Below are 27,616 nucleotides of genomic sequence, written 5' to 3' on the forward strand. Positions count from 1 at the left end.
GAAACGCGTAATGGGGTTAGCTTGATTCGACGTTCAAATAAATGAAATTTCCCTTGAAAAGCCAGTTTGGAAGTCGAATTGGGCTAATTTACCATTTTCCGCTTAACTTTTTATCTGATTCTGTTTTTTTAATGTTTTACATGTCTAATGGTTAGATTTTCATATGTACTAATTTTTTTAAAAACTTGTTGAAGTTTTTGGAGCAGCAGCTCTTGGTAACTTTTAGGCGAGCTTACTACAATTTTTATATATATATATATCCATTGCGTTACCGGGCTCGGTGAGCTCAGGTTTTTTACTGATATATATTGGTAAATTGTGCATTTTTGCTTTAAAAGTGATTGAATTATGCTGTTTTTATTTTTCCGATTAAGATTTTCCTGCCTTTAGTTAATATGTGTGGAACAGATGTAGAAATATCAACAATTTAAAATTCAAGTGGCGCTGCTATGCCTAATGAAGGCTCCCTTTGTTTACATTTGAAACTATTAGTAGAATGGAGAATTATATCAATCTGTGAACCAACTTCAGCCTTTTTGCCAGATGGGACCAAAAGTAAACTTTTAGTTTTGTGGTGGGACCAAAAGTAAACTTTCGGTTTTGTGCACCAAAAATTCTGTCTTTCTTTCCGGTGGTCGAATTGCTTGTTTTTATGCAGAAACTCTAACTTTAGTTGTAATTTTTTTGTTTTAACTATTTTTTGTATTTTGATTTTTTGTGTAGTTTTTAATGAAAATATTTTGAGCTTTTATGAGTTTTTATTTTTCCTTCCCGCGAAGTGAGAACTGACTTAATCGAATGAGAAATATATCTCCAATGAAATTCGAGGAAATAAGTTTTAATAAAATGCAAGAAAAAAATGTGTATAATTTAACAGGCCGATCACGTGGGGTGTGCACATAAAATTGTTTGACAAGTATCTCGTTGTTAGGGGGTATTATTTGTTATTTTGAATTGCCGTTTAATACTGTTAGGTCAAAACAGTATGATATCCGAAGTTATTTTCCCTAATACAAAGCGTAATATGAAACAAATATAATATAATTAAATTACAATTTTAATAGCAAATTACTCATTATACATTATTTTTGCACTTGAATTGCAAACATCTTTGTCTTCTAATTGTTATGAAATTAAATTAATAAATTATTTTAAGAAGCTTAATTTTCGGGGCTCGATTATTCTCATTTGAGAAAAAAGCTAAACTGGGTTCGCCCCTATGCAGAAAGGCTGATCGCTATTTAATAAGTCTTTAGCAGTCAATCACAAGAGGTAACCTCTAGCACACTCTCTTGATAAAAAAGCACTCTGCCCTCACGGTCTCTGAATTGATATCTAATGATTTTAGTTTCGTTTATTTTAATTATGACAAGCGCTCGAAGGTTATCTGCCTAAGAAGAGGAACGTCGTCTTGTTGAACTTTCTAAGGGAAACTGGCTCGTACATACATTGCACATAAGGCAAAATGCGAAAGCACCCATGCAACCGGACAGTACGGGGGATTCCAGGAACTTTTCCGATTTTTAAAATAAAATATCCAATATAAATTCAGTATATTGTTTCTCCTCAGCCGAAAACTCCAAGTTAGGGCACCGACCCGGTTTCCTCAACGGTATTTATGTCCTTGCTTCCGCCAAGATGAGACAGTTCTATATCTCCCGTTCTACTGAGCCGATTGACAAAATTCAACTTGCGTTTTTCACGTCTCGAAAGCGCGGCTTAGGATATGTATTAGATTTATATATAGCATTGTTCTACTGTACGTATTTTGACACAAAATCGGACTTTTTCTAAAACGACATGCCCATTTCTTTTATATTTCGATTCTGTGACTCCAATTATGCCAAACTGCCAAGTTTCGTAAAAATCGCTAGAGTATTTTTAAAAAAATGAGCTCTCAAAATCTTAGCTCCTCCATGTTAATTAAATTTGGTATATATTTATTAATCTATCTTTTTTAATTAAACTTATTTGATTCTTGCTTTCATATTAAATGAAATTAAGGTTCATTCCAAATAAAGTTCGTCCAGCTTTTATGATTTATTTCTAAAATTTGTATTTATAGATAATTTTTACTAATTTTCGAAAACAAATTTTAATTATAATCTATACAATTTTTACCATCATCTTAAAGCAGATGTATTTCTAACCACGCCTGCGAAAGATTGCAGAATTTTGTTCAAACTTTCCGAACATATACGTGAATTTTTATATTGGCGCTTTTTGAAACTTGACATAATTGTTGAAAGCGATAAAATATCTAATGCGGTTTAGGCATTTTGTTAAATTTATTTGAAAATAGGAAGGAAATGTCTCTTTTCCCTCTCGTGCACAATGTAAAAAGGGAAAGGAAAATAGGTTGTGGTAAATTAAGAAGTTCGCCAAGTGAATTGCTCTTGGCGCAAACTGAAAGAAATACGCCAATATAAAATTTTGAGTTTCTCCGTAAATTTCGCACAAAATTTTACAAAATTTAATATCAACTCAAATTAATTTTACATAATTTGACTTTTAGAATCGAAATATGGAAAAAATAGGCATGTCATTCCAGAAAAAGTCCGATTTTGTGTCAAAATCCCTATGTTACAATGCTGTATGTAAATCTAATATATATCCTAAGTCGCGCTTTTGAAGCATGGAAAAGGCAATTTGGATTTCGTTAATCGGCCTAGTAGAACGAGAAATATAGAACTGCCTTCTTTTTTTTTTTCGCAATGTACATATTACATACAAAATTAAACTTGTTTTCCTTTTTGCTTAAATGATGCGTAAATTTTAAAATTCTGATGTGTACACCACGTCTTCCTTGCACGGATTATTAAATTATACTCATTTTTTCTCTCATTTCATTTAAACTTATTTCCTCGAATTTCATTAGACGTCTCTTCTCATTCAATTAATTCAGTTCTCCCTTTGTAGCAAGGTAAAAATACATAACACCTCAAAATATCTTATATCAAAATCAAAATATCAAAATATGAAGGCAGATTTTTCAGTGCACGAAACTAAAAGTTTCCTTTTGGTCCCACTCCACAAACACACACACACACACACAAAAAAAAAAAAAAAAAAAAAAAAAAGAGGGCCGCTAAAGGTGCAGAAAGACTATTCACTATTCTGCTAACATTCAAATGTAAACAAATATGGCTGCAATGGTAAACAAAAATTAGGCTTAGCCGCACTTAAACAACTTACTGCATGCAGATAAATTAATGGCATAAAAACCTTAACCAGAAAATAAGAATAACATAATTTGAAAGCAAAAAATTTTTAAAGCATTTTGAAAGCAAAAAATACACAGTTACCAGCATATAGGAATAAAAATAACGGAGCTCATTGAGCCGAATATGTTGTGTGCCCGTATAGCACGATTATTGTGGTGCTACCGATTTCAACCAAAATAGGAGGTGCACAACTACATGTTATAGAACTTAGATACAAAATTTTAACGTAAATTTTAACGTACTCTACTCGTTTTTGAGTTATTCGAGATACATTCTTACGTACTTAGATACTTACGCACAGAAGCCACAAAAGGAATCTCTTCTGAATACATTTTAATACAGTTTTATAATTTGCTTAAAGAAAAATAATCCTTTTTTCTCTCCTTACAAATGTCATGCAAAAACATTATTAATTTGCTTCGATACTGGATATTTTCGTATATATTTGAAAATAATACCCAGAATAAATATGATATGAATATGATACGCGGATTTTTCATGGTTACACTACTTTCTTTACTTCGTACAAGAAAGTAAAAACAAAGAAAGAAAAATTAAAAAAAGAAGGAAAATTTTGTGTGCGAAAGAAAGATACCGAAAAGAGAAATTGAATATAAAATTTTTTAGTGAAAAGGCTTAGTTTTCAATCTGAAGAAGATTAAAATAAAAGGGGGAGTGAGAGTGATTTTTGAAAGTAGATTTTCTTCTTAGAACTAATACAATTTATAAAATTCATTACCAGAACTTCGTACAACTAAACTATACTTCAAATTTCCTTTCGTCTTGTCTCCAAACAATATAAAACTATTCTCATTAAAACTCTTACATTGGTTTTCTTCAACAAGTATTATCTTATTCAAATCTTCAAAAGTGTTATAGAACATCGTGATAGATATGGTACGATATGTGGATACGTATATTAAGTTCAAACTGTAAATATTAACAATTGACAATGCAATGAATTAATATAAACTTACGGATGTTTTGAAATGAAATTTGGAGTCATGAACACCCAAATCTAAACCGAGTAAATGATCCCAAATTCTATCATAAGGATGATATATTCTATCATGAGAATGATTATATGGCTATAAATACGCAATATTGACTGTTATTTATTCTCCTGAAATAATAACCTTACCTCCCTGTCCGGATTTGAATCTTATCAAATATATCTTATTTCCTACTGGCGTTATTTTACTTCTTAGCTTTAGCGTTAGGTTCTAAAAATTTAAAAAATATTCTCTTAATGTTTCACTTCTTCATGGCGTTCATAGAATGAATTACCCTAAATTTCGCAATGGATTCTTTCACACAGTGTTTGTTTTGGTCTTGCTAAAAAAGACACATCCTCGCAAACTATCTGCAAAGCTCACACCGAATTTTTCGCTTCTAACTTTATCCCAACCTAATACAAACACGAACTGACATTCAGTCCACAGTTCCTCTGAGTTGACGGCACCTTCATCTTCTTTAGCTATTTATAGATGATTTGAGGCCTAACGTGTAGCAAGAACAACAATAAGATAGGCGAGATTCAAGTTACAGGTCATGTAGATATCTTAAAAGGTATTGTTGCGTGTGCGTGAGGGCTCGTAATGGATCGAATGCACAAGTCCGATAATAACTTAATACAATTTATTGTTATCAAAAGAAATATATCTGAACGCTTGAATTTTCCTCAGAGATATTCGTACAAGTGTTCACAATATCACGCAGTATAATCAGTAGTTATACTTCAAACTACTAAAAACGTTAAAATACAACGTAATGCAAAGTGTTATCCGAAGAGAAAGCTAATTCAGATATCTCAGCTCACGCGGAACTAAACAAATCGCAATAAAAGTAATTAGGCAACAACTAAGCTGAGATATTCTCTCTCTGGCTTTTTATAATTTTCAATCAGCCGCGAGAAATTTCTAGTCATTTCTGCTTCTCCAGATTTCTGAAAAGCGATAAGAGGATATAGTTACGATTACAGCTAACATAGTGGTTAGCGACATTTATTCAGTTCCAATACAAATTAATGAGATATCCACTATCTCGTTACCCATTATTAACGAGATTACGTATTTTATGCACGTGCTCCTGTATTTTTACTTTTCCGGCGTTGTTTTCTCTTAAAATTTGTCTCGCGCTGCAATGCACGGGGGAATTCATCAATTTTAATTATAATTTTACTAAAATTATGTACCTAAATAGCAAAATTAGTAACAGTATTGTATTGTTATTATTGCTATGTCATCTAATTAAAATTCAGGTTACAAAGGCTTCTGATGGAAATTAAATTACTCCCATAATTTTCCCTCTTGATTTTTTTATAATAAAATTGGTAAAAAAAAGGAGGGGAATACGCTAGGAAATACGGTATCTGTTAATAAATGAAATGTAAAATTTGAAAAATTAAAATCTTCAGAGCAGCAACTGAAATACTATATAGTACTGCAAAATCTGTGTGTCACTTTCTTCCCTCTCTCTATCTACGTGATACACTACGGACTGAAAAACTAGCGGTAGAAATTCACTCAGTATTATATGGATTGGACATGCGGCAAACATTCGTTTTTCCTGAGTTCGAGGCCACCGTGGTATTCCCGATAATGAGAGGACTAACCATTCGGCTAAGCAAGCGACTTATCGTGATATCGATCTAATGTTGTCTGTTACCAAGTCTTATTGGAAGCATGCGGCTCGGAAAAAAACTCTGATTGATTAGAATGCTGAATATATTGCTTTTTTCGAAAGCCCAGTCGACTAACAGATTTTTCACAGTGTTTTTCAGTGACTACAGTGAAGTGTTTTTCAGTGAGTGAGGTTGAACTGAATTTCAAATGATAATGGTAAACATTTTTAAAATACTATTCTGGGTTGGTTATTTTTATTTATTATTTTATGCTACCATATCGATCCCTTTTGTAAGTATAATATTTCATTGTGATATTCAACACATAATTCCTTTTGCATTTATTTTTTAAAAAACGTATAATGTAAGTATAGGACTTACAAAATTAAATGTAATATCAACTTGATTTTTTGTATGGAAGCAAACCAACATTTTACTTCCTTTTAGTTGCTACTTTGGTAGACGGTTGCACGGATTTTTGGCGGTTTACGTTGGCGCAATTGTTGGCGCGATTTTTAAAAACGTCAGCCATCTTGAAAAACGCTTTTTTTACGCATATTAAAGTATTCGAAACTTAAAAAATAAATAAATAAATATCGTTAAAAGTAATGGATTAATTTTTTGTTGAAAATGTCGTTTTTTAAGATGGCAGGCAAGTGTAAATAAATACATTTACTATGAGTATAAAATACTAAAGTAAGGTTATTATTACTTTCATATAGCAAAGAAGAGAATAAAAATACCGCTATAAAAACATTGGGCCAACGTTTAATTAGATTAAAATATTATTGAAATTGAATATCGAATTAAAAACCATCATACCAACATTTAAAAGAATTAGAATATTATTAAATTCAAATACTTTAAAATACTTTATATAGAATATAATTAACATTAAAACATATGGACAATAATTATCTCAGCAATTTCTGAAAATAGTGTATTAATTTTTTAACAAAAATTGAAGTATACAATTATAAAATAAAAGAAAAATATGTACTTACATTTTTTTGAGTGTTTAACCTATTCTTTACTGATAAGTAACACAATAAAAAATCAGAATCATAATTTAGATAACATCTTTGAAGACATCTTTGAAGGAATTCGAAGATATAAATTAAATTTTAAAACGGCGCGGAAATGCACAAATTGTCAGTAACCAATCAGGGAGCTCGTTAATGCACAAATATTCTATAACCAATCGGAGAGCTTAATACATCACGGCTAGAATTAAAATTATTTAAAAATTCATACATAATAAAATCATTTTTAAAAAAAAATGCAAAATTAAATTGTATTTTAATATTTAAGAGCCATAAATAATGTTTAAAGCATTAGATTAAATTTATACATATTAAAACGAATTACTTTTAAAGTAAGGTGACGTCATTGATTACATCATCCACAACATAAAATTTCATAAAATATGATAAACAATAAAATTTTTATTTCAAATAAAAATGCAAAATTAAATTGATTTTTAATATTTAAAAGCTATAAATAATATTTTAAACACGGAATTTATGCAAAATAAAACGCATTATTTTTTAAATAAAATGACAACAAAGTATCGGTTACCATAAATAACTTATCCAGCAATGGGTTTACCATAAGTTGTATTACTCGCCAAAGGAAAATCGCCAAAACATCGCCAAAATCCGTGCAACCGTCTACCAAAGTAGCACCTCCTTTTATAAAGTAAAGGAAGTACTGCAATCGCGAAACATTTCGAGTATCATACTGCAACGAAAATATCCATTCTGATTGTTCTCGGATATATTTTGACACGTTTTTGTATTCATTCAAGATGTACGAACGAGAGAAGAAACCCTTTTCTTCCAAAAAGGATTGTAAAATGGATTTAAAGTGGATTCGGAAGAGATGTTTTGTGACATTTGTACGTACGTACGGATGTATATATGCATCTAACATAACTGAAAAATGCCATAGAACGTCGAAGTTTTGTACAGTACAACTCCAATTATCGGAACATCGACTATCCAAATCGCTTTCAGAATTTATGAAAAAGAGGGAGGGAAGCGACAGGAAACGATCAAGATAACGCGTCACTTGAGGAATTAAGAAACATTCTTTTGAAAATTCCTGGATGTTCAGAAATTAGTGCTGAGGATACAGGAGAATGGATGGTGTGTGACTCGTCAGACTTTGGGTTTCAAGTTCTAAATGATGATGAACTTATCGAAAGTGTGAGAAAAGAAAGTGTCAAGGAAGAAGATGACCTTCAAGTAGATGTTGAAGCCCACACAAGACTATCAGCTCAGCTAGTGAAGCGTTTGCGGGCGTTGTAACCATGGAGGTAGGAAAGGGAGAAGGGGCCATACCGCGCTAGAAGTGAAGCACTGCTTTGAAGCTCGGGTCACCAGACGGGGTGTTCTTTGTTTACATTCAGAAGCTCGCTTGACAAGATTCTGATAGTATTTCGACACACGACAGTTCCATAGAAATCGAAAAAGGGACACTCTCGCATGAAAGAAACATTCATAGTGTAATGGATAATAGCAATTTGTATAGTTTACTGACATTTACGCAAAAATCATATCTTAGTTATTTTTCGATAACTAACAACAGTGATTTTGATTATGAATTTGTTTTATAAAATTCTAAGCTGTTGCACTACAAAAATATAGATTTTAAGAAAATTGCTAAAAGAGATCTGTCAAAATTTATTTTCTAGAAGATTTGAAAAGTTTGAAACTTGATGGCTAAATGTAAATATAAAATTATGTATGTTAAAATATTTGTAATTAGGCACATAGGTCAGATTAAGTTTTTATTAAATAGAGTAACGCATGCAAGGGCTGTCTGCCTAAAGAGAGAGATGCCATCGTGGAGGAATTTTGAAGAAAAACTGACCTTTGAGTGGGTATTAAAAATAATACTTATAATTTTCATTCAAATTATATTCATATATATTTTTTATGTAAAACTTTCGGGTGTATGCTAAATTAGTGTAAATTACTTTACACGAAAAATATAGTGAATGCACAGAAATTAAAGATTTGCACATGCCGGAATATGTATGGGTGATAAATAGGAAATATGTATGGGTATTTATGCGTGTGCTTGCAAAAAGCATGTATCTGCCTTTGACAAAATACTTAAATATTCATTAAATTATTTATAAATGTATTTGAAATGAAGAATTTATTCACTTATAAACAACTGTGAAAGTACTGTGAAGAAATCTAATGATTAAATGTATCTAATGTATAATGATTATAAATGTTATCTAAATATATAATAACCTTAATATTGAATTGTAAACATAAATTGAAATCCTGTTGACAAATACGTTATAAAACTATTTAAGCAAGAATTGTTCGTATTGGAAAGCAATCTGTTAAAAGGTATTGTAAAGCAAATGCTATGAGATGCGCACTTAAAAACGTAATAAAGAATTCTGGAATATGTATTGTTGAAATGAAGGGTAAAAAAAAAATCTGATAAGTATAATTAAAAGAATTATTCCCTTTACATTTTATAATAACTCAGTTACAAGTTTTAAATAATACTTAAAAAAAAACTTATTTTATTCCCTTTCAGAAATGTTCAGAGAAAGTCAAATACTATTTAATACCTATTTAATTATTAGGAATTAGCGAAATACTTATTTAAAGTATTTCGCTGATTCCTAATAATTCTCTAATTTAAAATGAACCGAATAGAGCATTAATTATAAATTGACTTGCATTTTTCGATTTAAAAGAGGTTTCAGAAGCCAAAAAATCATGTCATATTTAAGAAAGTATAGAAATTTAAGAAAGTAAAGGAAGAAGCTCTATAAAAAGAAAAGAAATAATGCATAATTTTAATATTAATAATACAATAAACTTTGATCTTCATTTTTGTACCTTAACCGAATAAAATCGAATTACCCTAATTTTTTTTCTAATGTAATTAACGAAAACTTGTGAAAATATTTCATTCAAATTAAACCATTCTGAGAAAACTGTCCTGCGAAAAGTATAGCATTTAATTCCGTTCAGAATGAAATGTTGTTTAAAAATATGTTGTTTTCACATACTTAGGACTCTGAAGTGTTGTAGAAAAAGAAAATATATACATTTATATGTATATTTGCGACGTAATTACAAAATATTTACACCCGAACGCGTCAAATCCCATAGAACTCAATGGTAAATGTTTTGGTCACCACGTAGGGATCGCCGGTGCTCAGAGCAGGGTACGGAGAAACTTGTTTAGGGCGACTCCATCTTACTTCCTACCTCCATGGTTGTAACTGCGTTGAAGTGGGCGGAGCCTCAGCCTGAGTGCGACCATATGCAACTTATTTTCAAGTGGATGCCCGAATTGGCTGCTTGAAAATGGATTAAGAAAAACAGCCTACTTTCATCAAAATGTTCTGCAAGCACTGACTTTCAGCAGCACTTGCAAGTACTTTACGTTGTATAATATATATGTAAAAATGTTGCCTTTTCATTCTAACTAGTTAAAACCCATTTTTCTTTAAAAACAGTTTTTTCTTCCATTTTCAACGTACAGTAGACACAGTAATTAATTAGAGTGTACGTAGACATTTTCTTCGCGAAAAATTCAATTATCCGAATTTTTTATTATCCGAATGGTGCCCGGTCCCAATTGATTCGGATAATTGCAGTTCTACTGTATATGGGACTGCTATAACATACTGTTCCGCACTTTCCTTTAATGCCATTGCCAACAGCAAACGCATTTATAGCGTAGCGTCATTGGGTTACTTTGAAATAGAGGACGTAAAAAACATGCAATGCCACCGCCGAAACTAGAATCTGGACTTCTGGAATACGCGCCGAGTGGGCGTATTCGAGATACGCCAAATTCAGGTACGAGTGTATACTACCGTTACACCACGATGGCATGCAGTAAGGTTGGAGAAAGGGCCTTATATATATGTATATATACCCACCCTTTATTAAAAATCTTTTCCGGTTATATTTTTTCCGGCCTGTATTTTCGCAATCATTGGCAAGTAGAAACTACACAAAAAATATGCATAATTTATAACAATAAAAGTGTCTTAATGCACTAAAATATTTATGCTTTGGCAAGAACAAATTTAAAAAAGCGATTAATTTTCTACGGATAATGCAATCTAAATTTTAAATGCGGTCTCCCGATTTCTATGCTCATATGTGAGGTAGTTTTACACTCATTTTGAAAAAATAAAATTAGAAGAAGTTTCATTACCGTATGACAAAACCTGACCGGGGTTGATAAAACATTTAGTTTCAAAATTTGACATTTTTATGTCAGTTTCAACGTGCCTCAAAAAATTGGTTAATTAAGTTAGAATAAGTCGAGGAAGTAAGTTTAAATGAAGTGCAGCTAAAATATGCATAATTCAATAGGCCGTGCAAGGAAGTCTTCTTGTGTCAGATTGTTTGTGTTTGTTTTAACTTAGTATAAGGCGTTACGATCTTCAGATGGCAAATGGATAATCGACATATCAGTTTCCGTTGAAATGGTAGTTGAATTATCATAATTCGTGACCTAGTGGCCCTTGTAAAGCGTTGCCCTTTTGCTCTTTAAATAAAGGTGAGATTAGGAGGTGAGATTATAAGGGATAATCGCATTCCGTTTTGCACGCTCTCGCCGTGTTAGTAGTTACCAGATCATTTCAGAAATTCGAAGATTCGAAATTGCATTTCCGTTAAGCAAACAATCGTCTGTTATTGGGTCTGAGATGTCTGATGTCCAATAATAATTTCCTGTTGTTTTCTTTAAGAAAGATATTAAAGTAGAATTGTGTTTATGATTTTCTGGACATGATGAAAAATAAATTCTTGACCATAAAAAAATTTTTGGTTTCGTTCGAAACTTGGATTATAATCATGCAGATTAGAAATACTTCTGCAGAATGACAAACACATTATTTATTTTACAGAGTGGCGATGTTTGTAATTCTAAGTTTTACTTTAAAATCGATTTCAGACACCACTTCGAACCTTAGTATCAGACATTTTTATTTATTTCGTAAAATATGCTTTAATTTTTTCATCGTAATAAATGAAAGTCGAAATATCATTAGACTGTACAGATATGTTTATTTCTCGAACATTCCTCTAAAATTTGGAAGCACATGTAAAAAAGTGTTGTTTATAGAGAAGAAATGCATTTTTCACTTTCTTTCCTTTTGAACTCGGCGTTAACTTCATTGTGAAAGGCATGGAAATTTATGATGAAGTTCAACACTGGTGAAAAACATTTTTCATTTAAACAACCGTTTTATCATATTTTTCTACTTTTCTCAAAAGTGCATGCCCCATTCTCTAAGCCTCGCAATGAATGGAAAATGGATTTTTGAAGCCTAGAGTGCATGAACTGTATTTCGCTGAAGTACTTCTACGAGTTCTTAGATCGTTCGCTTCGATGGCGTTTGTTGTTAGTATGGAGCGCATTTAAATGTGAATTCCAAGTTTCATGGCAGCGAAAGATAAATTATTTTCTTTTTTAAAAAGACAAATGGTAGTGATGCAAACGGGCGAGGTTGCCAACTAATAGAATAAAAATAACATGTGGTGAAATATTATTTTATGTTCCCTAATTTTTCTGTTATTTTTTCTCCAATAATAAATATTCCAGTTCCGTTCCCCAGCGAATAACGTTACTGATAACTGGTAGTTCGTCTAAATCAGATTATATTATTAGCAAGCATGTGTTGCATGAAATTTTCGTGGAGAGCCTTTGCATATTTTCGAAACGAAAGCAGAAAACGTAGGAAACGAATTGTGACCCTGACGAGTTTGGATGTACGATTCGTCCAAATATCTAGTTGTGTCCTCTAAACATTTACGCCTTGAAACCAAACACTACGAGCGAAAGCAATAATTCATATTTTCTCCCATTTAAGGGGCGACTGGGGACAAACACAAGACCCAGTAAATGAAACCAAAATTTTAGTTTGGACGTCACATTGGAGATATATTTTTCATTGTTTACGAAATCATAAAACTAGACAAATTAATTGTACCCCTAGAAGGTTTCTAAATTTATAAGGTATTTCTCCCACCTTCTTAGCGTGCCTTCTTAGTATAACGGTATGCACCCTGGGAGCGTATTCCAGAGGTCCGAGGTTCCCGGCGAATGCGTTGCAAATTTTTCATCTTTCCTGCTTAAAAAAAATACCTAATGTCTCTACAGGGGCGCCCGAACTAAAAGGGTGGTGGATGATGATTCTCAACACCCAGGATTTGGCGTTTGGGTCCCCTAAAAACTTCAGTCGCCCTTTAAAAAGGGGAGTATATAAGGTATTTCTCCCGCCTACTTAGCATGCCTTTGTGGCATAGAGGTCTGCAAGCTGGGCGCGTTTTCCAAAGGTCCGCTGTACGATTCCCGGCGAAAACGTTGTTAATTTTTGATCTCTCCTGCTTCGAAATAACCTAATGTCTCTACTACTTTAAAAACATTTTGGCGCAACAAAACAACAATCTTGTGTTTGATGTAGATTTTTATTGAAACTCTATCAATTTCGATAACGATCAGTTACAGATTCGTCAGAAGCAAAAAAGTAGTCTGAAAGCAGAATGAGTAGAATTTTTTGCTCCTGAAGCGGAACCTGTACTTGTTGGCCCTCAAAGTAGATGGAATTGAAATTAAACTCTATGCTAGACACAAATATGTTGTTTTCCTAATTTTAAGTTCCTCTTTATATTCTAAATAATTCCTTGGCCTATTCGTTGGAATGCATGTTATATTTAGCGGTGTACACAAAACCAAATGTTTCCCACATTTAGATTTTTAGATTTTGAAGCCATTATATACGTTTTTTCAATCACAAGCACTAAATTTCGTATTTAAATCTAGACCTGCAAACGCGCAATTATTTTGACATTACCAATTAACTGGGCGCCGGTTACGAGAGATTTTACTGTTATAATTTTGTACTTGCGAGGCTTCCTAAGCACGAGGGTACATACTATACAGTTTCTCTTAAAACATCTTTCACGAAGGCATACCTCCTGTTAGTCAGATAGTTCTCGCTTGTGTTTTCAGAATACAATCTATTGTTGCGTGCGTACGGGTTCATAATAGAATGAAAACATACAAAACCGATGTTAGATTGATAAATGTCTTTTTACATAAAAAAACATCTCACTGTTCTGGAAATTTCAGCTCTGAACGAACAACTGATAGCAGTTGCTCTCTTCCATCTTATATAGTTTTCCCACGGTTCCCGAAATATTTCTAGTACTTTTCATTTCTTGAAATGACTGGAAGGCATATGAGAGCCGGATACGGTTACAGCAAAAGGGAAGATCAATTACAGTTATTCAGTTAAAGTACCCATTACAGTTATATAGGATCAGAACTCAAATGTCGCCAAATAATCTTCACGTTTGGCGACTTCTTGCCAAACATGGCGACAAACATTCGTCGCCAGCTTAGTGATAATTCGCCAATTTAGAGAGACAGCCATTTACTCAAGGTTAAATAGACCTGCCTCTGCATTCTTTAACACTTTTCTGGCAGATCATCGTTTCTTCCAATCATTTCATGTTACAAAAATAACAAGATTATACAGAAAAATATAAATATTCCGCACATAGTTTCATTAAAATTACTTATATATGTACAAAATTCGTTAACACTATTCTAAAACCCAATCTACTAAGATACGCATTCCTTCGTAACACAGATAAAAGCATTCTTTTCCAATCTAACATTCACTATTTTATTCATATATTCATTTATTCATTATAACATTCACTATTAATGTATGATTCCTTTCCAAACTGATATAAAGATCTGCTTAATAGTTAAAGAAAGATAATATTACAAAGGTTTGCTTAGTAGTTAAAGATAATATTACACATAATGAGTTAAAGATAATATTACATCTAAATAGTTTGTTAACTGTTTTATCCGCTTCGCTGTTTAAGCTGCTAACAAATAATTTAGATTACTAGAGTTATTTAATTAATATTTAACGGTCGGACGACGTCATATGGTATCAAACTGAACCAAATCTCCTTTTATTACCAACGAAGCCAAATGACGTCAAATAACAAATAATTTAGATTACTAGAGTTATTTAATTAATATTTAACGGTCGGACGACGTCATATGGTATCAAACTGACCCAAATCTCCTTTTATTACCAACGAAGCCAAATGACGTCAAATAAATTTCTTCGGTGATTTAACTGAAAGCGATTTGCGCATGCTCGGGACTTGTTAAGCCTCGTCGATAAAGTGTTAAAAATCTGCTGAGCGGATTCTCCGATTGCGAGGAGGTAATCCAATCAGAAAATATTTTGATTGATATAATTGCAATTCGAGGTTAAAAGAGAGTACTTAACAAAGAGATTAGCACTTTACAATCAGATTAGGATAGATTTGCTGAGATTGCTGGCGCTTTCATTCGGCGTTGTTCTTGTAATTCAGTTGGTTAACCTTTCGTTGCTTTCTGCTAGATAAGTGAAAGGAATTTGTAATCCTGGAGTTTCTATTCCAAGCTGAAGATTTGAGAGGAAATTTGTGCCATAATTTTGCTTTTATACCTTACTGGAACTGAGTTCGATAATGTTTGAATGTTACTGTAGATACAAATACAATTTATATCTTAACTGCCATTTTAAAAACGATGCCTTGTTTATTCTGCGTTATGAACAAATCATTTGAAATCTAGAATTTTAAGAATTTTAGACAAAAGACTCATCTTAAATTAAATGGTTACTAACACCATAATAAATGGGTTGATTCTCGCCATTTGTTATAGATTAAATTTACTTTTAACTAAAATTTAACAAAATTTATCCACCGCTGTTTGCAGTGTCTTGGGAATATAAATGCTCTGGAAATTTAATTGGCATTCGTTGTTAATGAAGATAAAAACCAGATAAAACATTCCAGGTTTACAAGCTGAAACCACGTTTAAATTAGAGCAAAACCATTCGCTCATAGAACTGAATTGTTTCTTATTTATACCTAACAGCTCACTAAAAATAACGCTGATTAATAAAATCTGAAACGACGAGTGAATCCAAAACTCTTTGCTAGGATGGAACGAATAGCTGAGAAAAACGAACGATCAATAGGATATGGAGAATAGACCCAGTTGAACTGCTAACAACCTGAACACCGTGGTTTTAAATAATAATTCAGAATTTTGAAACTCCTGAAAAGAGCTAATAATAAAATTCTATAATAAAAATTTGTTCAAAAACTTGGAAAATAATAGAAATTTAACTCATTTTTAACATGAGAGCATAAATATCCTTTTCTTCCCTAAAATAAGAATCAAACTTTCCTGGCACAATTTTAAGAGCTCTTCGTGGGGGGGAGGAATTTTTTAAGAGCTGCCGCTCTTTTTTAAAGAATCACTGTTCGTTCGCTTAATAAAGCGAATCTGTTGTTTGAATCAGTTCACGAGTTAATAATACATCTCTAGTTTAAATATAAGAAAAAATAAAATTAGAAGCTTTCGTCAGTCTAGAATATTTTATCCCGTTTTTAACAAATTTAAAGTCTGTTCAACTCGGCTCGAACTAATTATTTTATCTAGACATAAATTCGAGGAAATAATGAAATTACTCACCGCAAACACCACAGTCAACTGGCGAAGAGAGAAACTGTTTTACCGGTGCATTGCCAAAAATCTGTCAAAATTACACTTTCGCTCACTTTTTTAATTCAATCTAATTTGCATTTTGGTGAGGGTGAAGGTAAAAACACAAGTTAGGGAAAGTATTAACATAAAAATAGTTTTTGTTTTTAATAAAACCTTATTCTCCTCTATCTTTTCTTATTTTAGCGTATCATTTGAGCCACGTTTTGTACAAGAAGACTGAAAAAATGCGCTAAAAGTAAAAATAGGATTATTTAACCAAATTAAATAATATATATACGCTAAAATAGTTAGGTGATGCTGGCTAAATTTTTTTCTCAAAACATTTTCAATAAGTAAACAAAAAGGATATATATAAAGATGATGTTTTAACAAACAAAAAAAAAAAAAAAGAAAAAAAAAAAAAAAAAGAAAGAAAGAAAGAAAGAAAATCTGAAATGTTTCAGATTTTAAATTACATCCAAAGACGCATTTTCTGTGTTACCTGTATTTACTAAATATCATGTTCTTCGCACTAAAATCTAAAATTCAGTTCAAGAGCAATACCGCAAAATAATTTTCATTGAGCATACCTTTAGGATTTTCGATATACAGTTCCGGCGCTAGACATAAAAAGGATCCCCTGGAAAGTATTGCCATTGCTCGCTTTGAAATTCTTGAGTTTGTTAATCAAAAATTCTTTAATATTTTACAAAATATGAAATCGATAATAAAACAAATTCCAAATTTCAAATTTGGGCTCTCAGATGCCCATATTCGCAGTAGGATTAAGTCATTCAAAACTGGATAGCTCTATGTACCGTTTTTATCACAATGCCAGGAATATACAGGCATTTATATAGATTCTTCATTATTTAATTTCTTCAAATGTAATGCAGGGCGATAATATTTGTTGGCAACTGTTTGAAAAGTGAAACGGACACTCAGAGTGATTCGACGCAAAATCGCAAAACGAAAGCGGTAATCCCTCAGGGAACAAACCACTTTGTAATTAAAAAAAACTAAAAATGACGAAAACATTCGAAGCAACAGGGCATATCTAACCAAATAATGCCGAATGAGATCGTAGTAGCGCCATCTTACGGCAGGAATCTAAGTGACATGGTGGTTAGATCATAGGACGCCTGTTGTTTTTACATTTATAATACATTCTTTCATCAGTAATTACCGACCGGTTTAATTTTTAACTATGACCTTGCAAGAAATATATATCGAAGAATATAAGGTCATAAGCATTGCGATAAAAGATCATTAAAAACGACACGAATACATGCGATAAAAATATCTCACAGTGAAATATTTCACAGATTAGATCATAGTTTCAAATTATGTCGTTATTCCCTTATTTATCTTTATTTTTCTAAGCTTATAAATGGCGCGATAATTTTTAAAAAGGCAAAGAATGCTAATACGGGGTGAAAAAACACCTTTTCGCTTGCAAACGAGAATCGAAATTGCTCTCTCGGAATGGGTACGATTCGATGACTACGCATTTAGAGAAATCGGAATTGATGTTCGTTACTTTCTTCCTCCCCTCTCTTTATTCTACATTCTCTTTCTCTCCACTAGTTCGTATATTTATCTTTTGAGAGAATGTTTCCATTCTTTTTTCTGAATTTTGACGGGGAAGAAAGATGTTTCTATTCCCCCTAATGGCTTAAATTTGATTTATGGTTTGCTTCTTTGACAGAAGTTTCGAGAAAATTTGGAACATTAGCTTTATTTTTCTTTTAATTACAAACAAGGGTTACAATTGTAATCATTAAAACTTACTTCAGGTGGGAAAAAATAAGAAAATCTTAAAAATAAGCAGAAAAGAAATCTGTAAAAGTATAAATTGAAAAAGGATTTCGATAAGTTTAAATACATTATGATAGTTATTTGCTGTGTTTTTTATCTGCATTTGCACTTAATGTTTTTCCCTTTAGTATTTTGACATAAGAAATGTCTTTAGCAGTGTTTTACTAATATGCCGGAGTATTATACGTTACCTATAATGCTTCTGTCATTCACGTAACTTCAAAAATGTAACCATCACTTAAAATATATCTTTCACGCGGCCTGGCAAACAACCAGTTTGTAAATTATGGGCTTTCGAATTGATTTAAAATTTTAAACTTATCTTCGAAATTCTAATGTTTTCTAAACGGAGCGATTTAAACTCAGTAAGTTAATTCTCTTTCTAAGGATTTTTAACCTATATTTTTATTTTTGTAATCATCACATAAATTAATAATTACGGAAATTAAATTTAAAATGAAATCAAAATTAAAATAATAGAATAAAAGCTTTCAGATTTTATATTACGCCCAAAGGGGCTGTTTTTAACATTTGTGTGTTACCTTTATTTATTAAATATCATGTTCTTCGCACTTAAACCATAAAATTAAATCCAACAACAGTATCGCAAAATATTTCAAAGAGCGTATCTTTAGAATTTACGATACACAGTCTCTCGCGCTGGAGATAGAAATGTTTTTCCCTGTACAGTGTTGCCATTGCTCCCTTTGAAATCTTTGAGTTTCTTAATCAAAAACTCATAACTGTTTTACAGAATATGAAACCAATAATAAAACAAATTCCAAATTCAAGATTTGGGCTTCCAGATACCCATATTCGGGTAGAGACTTACGCTATTCAAAATTAGATGGTTCTAGGTACCGTTGTTTTATCACAATGCGACAAACATACATATATTTATGCAGATTCTTCATTATTTAATTTCTTTTAATATAATATAGGGCAATAATATTTGGTGGCAACAGTTTCAAAAGTGATTCGCCGTTTGTAGTGAATCGACGCAAATACCAAATACCATATTTTATATATACCAATATATAATTAATGCCATATTTAATTTTAAAAAGAAATGGATTTTGTATAAATTGCGAAATCTATTTTTTTATAGTTTCCTCCGGTCTATGTATTTATATCCAAGAAAAATTTATGTCCGTTATATGAAAAAAATCAGACACATGGCATATGACTCCCGTATGCTTGACTGTTTGATTTTAAAATCGAACATCATATTTAGGGGCCGTATACAAATTGAAATGCGATATGTTTATTCATACGCAAATAAAAGTAAAGTAAAAGTTTAGAAAACCTTTCTGAAGTTAAGAGATTACGTGACGAGTATTTCGATGCAGATTATTAGGGACATATTTATAATATAAATTTTGTTTGGAAAATGGAGATTTTATTCCCAGAATAAAATTATTATATGAATGTATTATAAAATTCGTTTTCAAGGAAAAATTGGCAGGCATTATTTTTTATAATTAGCCAATTCACAATATTATTCGCATAAATAAAAAATGAAAACTGCTTGTACTTTTATTAATTTTTTGCACGATTACCAAATAATGCTTCTAAAGTAGCACCATATTTGCCCGCGTATTTCTCCCGCCTAGTTTTTAGTGCTAGGTTATGAAAATTTTTAAAATATTTGCACATTTTACATTTCCTCTATTGTACACAGTTTTCTCCTCTAAGGCCTAGTATTTTAATTTCTATTCCTGGGTATTTCTTTTCTAAGGGCTGGTATATTTTTCTCTAAGGGGTTAAATCTAATTTATTGGTAAATTGTGTTCCGTTGACTATTTGATTTTAATTCAGTGTATTTTAATTTATATCCGCCTATTTATATTAGCATTTTATCCATTTCTCCCACACATTTATTGTTTGAACCGTATTTTGTGCAGACTCTTCGTTAAGCTACCTGGACGTGGGGCTGTTACATTAAAAAAAAACTTTCCAAAGATGTGATTTCACCTTACTTCTTTTATTTATTTTCCAGCTCATTGTAGCCTCATCTACTGCTCATGCGCTAGATCTTTTGAAATCTCTGTCTTTTGTTCTCTCACCTTCTTCTTTCCTTTGATGTCACTCTTTGGAACTTAAGATTCCTTTCTTATGAGATGCCTCTGGAAGGTTCTAATGTGATTGAGCCAGACACTTTCATACACTGCGCCAAACTGTCCTGCTCAGTTACCGTCAGATATTGAAATGTTAATATTACAATGTATTCTTATTATAATGTATTTTTTAAAGAAACATATTGTGATAGTTACCAGTAGTTTATCCATGATTACCTTTCATTTGTTATGATGTATAGTAATCCATTTCAATCATTTGTTATTATCCCTACTTCGGAAATTAAATTATTTGCATAATTTTTATTCCCGATTTTTGGATAATAGAATTAGTTTCAAAAGGGGTGATAATTTCCGAGAAAATACAATAAAATATTATAAGATTATTAACAAAGCATTTTTTAATCTTTGAGAACTTGTAAATTACTTGTTTGCAAATACTCTCAGTATATCAAGTTTAACAAAATTATGAAATACAGACAGCAATAAAGCACCAACAATGTCACTGAATGTTATTTAAGGGTAGAGGGGAATCAATCTGAAATCATTCTAATTTATTCATTAAGAAACTTCTTTATGCAAATTGAGTATGGGGTTAAAAATAGTAGATTTTGAAATTAAGTATGTGGATACATTTTTGTCGTACGGCAGTTAATATTTCTGTGTTTTGCTTTTTTATAACGAATACAATATTTTCCTAAATATAAATATAATAGGGAGCGGAGGAACGTGAAAAGAGATAGATTTCATAATTACTTCCTTGTACAAAGTAAAAAAAGTGTTGTGAACATGAGAAATTCTGGGTACCATATTTTAGCAAAAATATCCATGTTGACCGCTATCGAATGCAATTTAACGATGTTTTCGCGTGACATCTGTACGTAAGGACAGAATAAAGGACTCTTTTTTCCCAAAATGAATTTAAAACTAATTTAAAATGGATTCAGAAAAGAATTTTTTCATACGTGCGTGCGTACGTATTTATGTAAGTATGTATGTATCTCACATAACTCAAAAACGAATAGCCTCAGAACGTTGAAATCTTTTTATCTGGGACTGCTATAACATGTAGATGTACACCTCCCTTTTTAGTTGTAATCGGCAGCACCAAATGTATATATATATGTGGATGTAAGAAAAAGTAAAGAATATGTAAAAGATTAAATTAGCAGCGTAAATTAATTTTCCTCCTCTATTCTAAAAATAGCAAATTCTATTTGCACTGCGTCATTTCGAGAAAAATCTATGTCATATGACTATTACGTAATTCTGGTGATATAAATTGAACTTAAGCAGCCAATAATAATTTTACAGCAATATTAACTATCCAATCAAAATGCTTTGAGAACCAAAACTAACTCAGTTTGACTTCAGATTTCATCTTGAACATTACTCACTTGCTTTCTACGCTTTGCATTAGCTGTACTGCTGCCTGTCTGCTGCTGCTTTCTTGCTACAAAGTTATCAAAAATGTAAATCTTTTGGAACAGGCACATTTAATGTGCTGACTTCTGTGTATCAACTTTACAACATTAAATTTTCGCGGGGATAATCAGTGGGATCCTCATTATGCCTATCAACTACCGGTGCATATTCACCTATCTACTGCCAATCAATCTCTTGATCCTCATTGACCACCAGCGTATCAGCACCGATCCGTTCTAAATCCTATTTTAGATGATGGATTCCAATTTATCTCTGAATGCTCCTCGTATTTAAGTCTACTTTACTTTTACAATGAAATAGCCTTCGTCTTTGCTCAACAGCTCAGCCAAAAGAAAATAAGAGTTCCTACATTAAAGTCAACATTTTTCTTAGGAGGTTGAAGAAAGAAGAACTAACAAAAGATTCCAACAAGTTACCGTATTTCTTTTCTTTTTACTGCACAACCGCTTTTTCCAGTACGTCAGACGCGAACTAATGAATGTAAATTTTCGAAACTTGTTTATGCTTTTTCAGCTGCTGCACTAGGCCCCCGTTTCTCGCCTCGCCGTGGGGTTTCGTCGCCATGGCAACTACGTCGAATCAACCTTCCAAGATACTAAAATATTTCGTATATACAATTTTATTTTTTGTTTGTGTATTGCCCGCTTCTTTTCATTCCGAGATCTTTGTTCTATAGCCTGGAAATTGTGTCAACTTTTTTTTCATATATATATTTCTTTTTTCCTCTCTTTCTTATGACAATGTATGGCTGAAATGGATATTTTATTCTCTTGCTGTTACCTCTCTGTTTCGAACAAATATGAAAAATAGCGAGAAAGAAAAATTTATATTAAGTTCGCTGGGAAACAACGCAAATTTTTAAAAGCTTGTGGAAAACCGTTTTTAAAATTGGAGTTTTTATTAAGCAAAGAATCTCTAACAATATATTCTTTTCTGGAAAGCGTTAGGCTCCGAAATTGTTCGCACTTGAATAAAAATGTATACATCTATTTAATAATAGATTATTTCCCGCTGCCAGAGGGATTGTAGAAATTTAAATGAGCTGAAGATTTCCCACACGCCTTATTTTATTTTTATTTTTTTTTAGAAGCATTTGAGTAAAAGAACATGCAATCAGCTTTCCTCGACTAAAATTAAGACTATTTTCCGTAAACTTTACACAGATCGTACATCGTGTTTACAGTTCGTCAATATTTCTTACTATCTATACGCAAGTTGGATTTCTGATTAAAACAAAAATTGAATGTCGGATGGACGAGAAATGATTAGCGGCACTGATTGCCATAACAAAGGTCAACGTTCCAATCCCGGAGAAGCCATGGTTGTTTGTATTGTAAATGTATAGTGTCTGTGCGGCATGGGGGCGCTCAAAATATGCTCCAAGCCGAAAGTCCTGATTGGCGGTAGGAAATGAGGTTTGGGAGATCCTTGAATTGGCCCCTATGGGGAGCGTTTCTTCAAATTTAGGGGAAGGGAACTGATCATAAACCTGGAAGGTCACCTGTATGGTGCTTACGGCTCTGGCCAACGACACACGCTATCTTCTACTCCTTGCTAAGATAATTCGTTCTGTTCTGATTCAGACAAATGAGATCAGTAAGAGAACAAACAACGCAAAAATGAAATAATATATGTACTCGCTAGTTATATTCTGTTGTTATTAGAAATATCTCTTCAAGTATAATTTCTCCAGGTACTTTGTGCTCTATAGTAAATTAATTGTCTCACAATAAAACTTTCAACCGTATAATTATTAAGAATGTTATGCATCTATCAACCTTTCAAGGTGCTTTACCTCCTTAACATTGTTAAGCCCTTTATCATTTATGATTGTAACATGTGTAGGTATAATCTCACTCATGTGTAGTTACAATCCGTAGGACGGAAATTAGGGATCTCAGCAAATTAGAGATTCGCACTTTTTATTTCCTTGTACGAAGTAAAGGAAGTATTGCACTTGCGAAAAATTTCGGGTATCATATTTCAAAGAAATATCCATTCTGGCCTCTCTCGAATCCATATGAACGATGTTTTCGCGTGGCATCTGTACCGTACGGACAGAAAAAAAGAACTCTTTTCACAAAACTGATTGTAAAATGAATTTAAAATAGTTTCAGAAGAGACTTTTTTGTGATGCCTGTACGTATGATTTTATATATCGCGTAACTCAAAATCAAGTATCCTCAGGACGTTGATATTTTCTATATGGGAGTGCTATAACATGTAGTTGTTTCACCTCCGATTTTGGTTGCAATCGGCCGCACCAAAAGTATATAAATATATATATATATATACACCCACACTGTTACCGGGCTCGGCAAGCTCAGTTTTGTTATTCATATATGTTGGTAAAATGTGAATTTTTTACTTTAAAAGCGATTGAATTATGCTGCTCTTATGTTTCGTTTAAGGCTTTTATGCCTTTATTTAATCTGAACCCATAAGTTATAGAGTTATCAACAATTTAAAAGTTTAAATGCTGTTATGACTAATTAGAGTTCCATTTGTTTACATTTGAAACCCTTAGTAGTGTAATGAATTACCATGGTAAGTCAATTGGTGCACCAATTTATGTGTCTTTTTGCCCAGTGTTGCAAGATATTCGCTCATTGATTATGCCAGCTATCTGAAATTACACACTGAATAGCTCGAATATACTTTTAATTATTCTGACATACATTCTTAACAGTTTATTTCCCGAAGTCGGAAGTTATTAACAAAAGCTAGTCCAACCACAAATTATTTAAGAACAATTCTTTTTATATGGGCTGCGGTTAACCACTTAAATATTTTGCCCGAATACCATTCGGGTAAAAGTAAAGTACAAGGAAGTAAATTTCTGCAAAAAGAAAAATTTTTGATTTGCCCGTGCACCACTATTACAGTGTATTTTCCTGCGCCAATCCGCTGATTTTATTGGATTTTTCACATTTTTTTACTTTGCAGTGTTTCTAATAGATGTCTCTAGTAGTCCAGGAGAGGCTGTATTGTAAAATCAGTTCATCAGAATCAGTTCGAGGATACGTTTTTACCGCTTTTCATTAGGCAAAGAAATTCAACGAGTTTGCTTACATGTTTTCAGTGTATTAGGCTTTGCGAATAATAGTTCTTCTCAATTTTTTCATGAAATAAAAGAACGATGGGTGACAGCAAATGGCTCATAACAATCTGAATTTTCTATAAATGATTTTGGTAGTCTTGAAAGTTCTTTATCGGAATTCTCTAGTGATGAGGAGGAAGCGTAAAGTTCAGATGATTTAATTCAGGTTCGGAACTTTCGTGAAGTGTATACTAGCAATCCTCCTCCACCACCACCGCGATTTCCTTTCACAGCGAATTCACTTCTTCCACACTTTTATCTCTTGTAAATTGTTCTTTCCAGTTTCGCATTTCGTCAGAAAAAAACCGACTAAGTAAACATGCTTTAATTTCGCCGTAATTAAAAATTATCTTAAAGTAATGAATGCAATATTTCTAACAGTTTTGACTGTTGATTGGAATTCATATAATCGATTGGAATACAAAATTGCTTATAAAATATATGCTTGTTTTTGATCACAATATGGCAGGGAAAGGAAACATTGAGGTTCAGCAGATCAATTTATTTTCTTGTGAGTTTTATGTTGCTTTTTTAAAATGCCAGATTAGTTTCCGAACGAAAGTTTTTCTTGTGCCGTATTAGCTTCTCTTTGAAGAAACATTGAAATGTTTTAATTCTGAGAACAAACACATAGCAAATTTACTTATCTATATCTCAATAAACTCGTAGATGTCTTCGACACACTCCACCACTTTTTTTTTCACCTCCATCGTTTTCTCTCCTCTTCCTTCTTCTGTAGAGTTCCATCTCGTTTCAAATCAGTTGCAAGGTTGACGAGTTTTCCCTCCAGAGTGCTAAATGGCCTGTAATGCAAACCTAAGATCTATCCAAAAAGTTTCCAAGACGTTCACTATAACAACTGCATTCATTAATTAATAAACGATTTAAAAGCATTTGATATATTCACTATTAATTTAAATCTTTATTTGATTTTTAATACCGCTTTTAATCGATATAATTGCAAATAGTATAAATTTATAAAACGGAGTCGTTGCAAATGGTTTGCCGGAATTCAAAACGCTGTATTCCGTAAAGTTCAGCAAATAAAGAAATAAATACTACAAGAAATAAAATTCTTAATCAGAATCCAATTTACAGTAGCATTTTATTGAACCATGCCTCATAATAAAGAAAACGATTATTTGTTTTATTTTTAGGAACGGAAGCGAGGACAGACTGGAATGTCGCAGAGGTTTCCTTCGTCTTTCGGAGTCCCAAGATGACTTTTTCTTGGGCGATGACGGCTCTCATAATCCTGAATCCACCTTGAGAAGCAAGCAAACGAGAGGTTACAAGCAACTCTTGTCAGCTTTCAAAGAACCACCGAAGAAACCTTTGTCCGAGCTATATGATTTGACAGGAAATATGGAACCGGACTTTGGACTTTTCTGTGGCAGCCTAATATCATCCAACCTCGGGGTGACTTTCTACTCTACAGGCAACAATGTGACTCTGTCTGTCTACTTACCACCAAGGTCATCCGTGGGCACCACATCCATGATGGGGTCTTTTGGATTGTATTTGACATATAGGTAGGTCAGTATTCATAAAAGTATTGCGAACTCATTTTGCTATCAGTTTCTTCATCAAACCAAGAGATCCTGGAGTTAGTTTAAGAAAAACAATATAAAAAGCATTCAAAATTTTTTTATTATTGTCTGCAGAACTATATTTTCTGAGAGATATTAAAATCATGGGTCGTTCACTAAGAAACGTAAAATACTTAGAAGATGTTAAAGATAGTATAGCGATAAGAATCAACGTTACGTTGCGTAAATTTTCAGGATAAGCTTCAAATGCCTTTTTAGTTCAAAAAGACGTTAGCTCGAATGACATATTTGTCTCGAAACGAGATTTTGCGGCGTATCACTTTAAATTTGTGAATCATTTTTCAGAAAGGAAATGTTATCATCCTATATTGTTTTTAAGGAAATTACATAATAAAGAATCTGCATGAATCTAGGTACGTTTCTCGCACTGTGAAAAAAAAAAACGATGGTACCTAGGGCCATCAAATTTTGAATAACACAGTCCTATTCCCGAACATATGTGCACCTGGAAGCTCAAATTTTGAATATCAAATTTTATTTTTCAGTGAAGTTTTTAACACATGCGGTAATTAGAAAGCGAGCAGTAACAATACGTATTAAGATATTTTTATCTACAGCGTGCGAGACTGGATATCGGAAATTCTAACGATATGCTGTTTGTAAAAATTTCGGTACTTTACTATTAAACTGAATTTTAAGTGGCGTGACTGAAAATATTTTACAGACGAAACTTGAATAATTGAAAGATTAAAAAAGTTTTACCAAGCCATCTTACTATGAGAACTGTATACACTGATCTGATAAACTGAGAAATGACTGAACAAAAAAAAAATAGAAAAATGCATGCCAAGACTTAACACTTCATCGGAAATTCTAAACACATACTGCTTTTGAAATGTTTTTAATTTTGCTGTTGAATTTCCATGACGCAAGTGCGAAGAAAATAATGCTTAATAGCAAAGCCAAAAAGACAAAAAGAAAGAAGTTAGCAGGGGTGAACGCAACAGCAGACTGGTAGGCAGTGATCTCAGCAAATACGTACAAAAACTTTAACGAACCCTTTCGGGCAATCGTTAAAATCTGAGCTCTTTCAGTTTTTTTAACTCTAATTCCATCCTTTCGTATTCTTCAAAGTATAAAACAAGGTCTACACAAGTTAGTTATAGCATTGGCAAAATAAATAAACAAATGCATAACAGCATTGCAAAGGA

The 27,616-nt window shown here is 32.4% G+C and overlaps 1 protein-coding gene across 1 annotated transcript in view; it reads left to right on the forward strand.

Moving 5' to 3' along the window:
- LOC118193798 (uncharacterized) overlaps positions 1-27,616 on the forward strand; it is a 572,698-nt gene that overhangs the window by 507,013 nt on the left and 38,069 nt on the right. Inside the window, exon 5 of the mRNA XM_085810455.1 lies at positions 26,013-26,387. Within this exon, the coding sequence (XP_085666581.1) occupies positions 26,013-26,387 (375 nt within the window). The remainder of the gene's footprint in view (positions 1-26,012; positions 26,388-27,616) is intronic.

Source organism: Stegodyphus dumicola, chromosome 2 (genome assembly GCF_044657685.1).
Source record: "Stegodyphus dumicola isolate Sdum_Otavi_A_Nest chromosome 2, ASM4465768v1".
NCBI lineage: Eukaryota > Metazoa > Arthropoda > Arachnida > Araneae > Eresidae > Stegodyphus > Stegodyphus dumicola.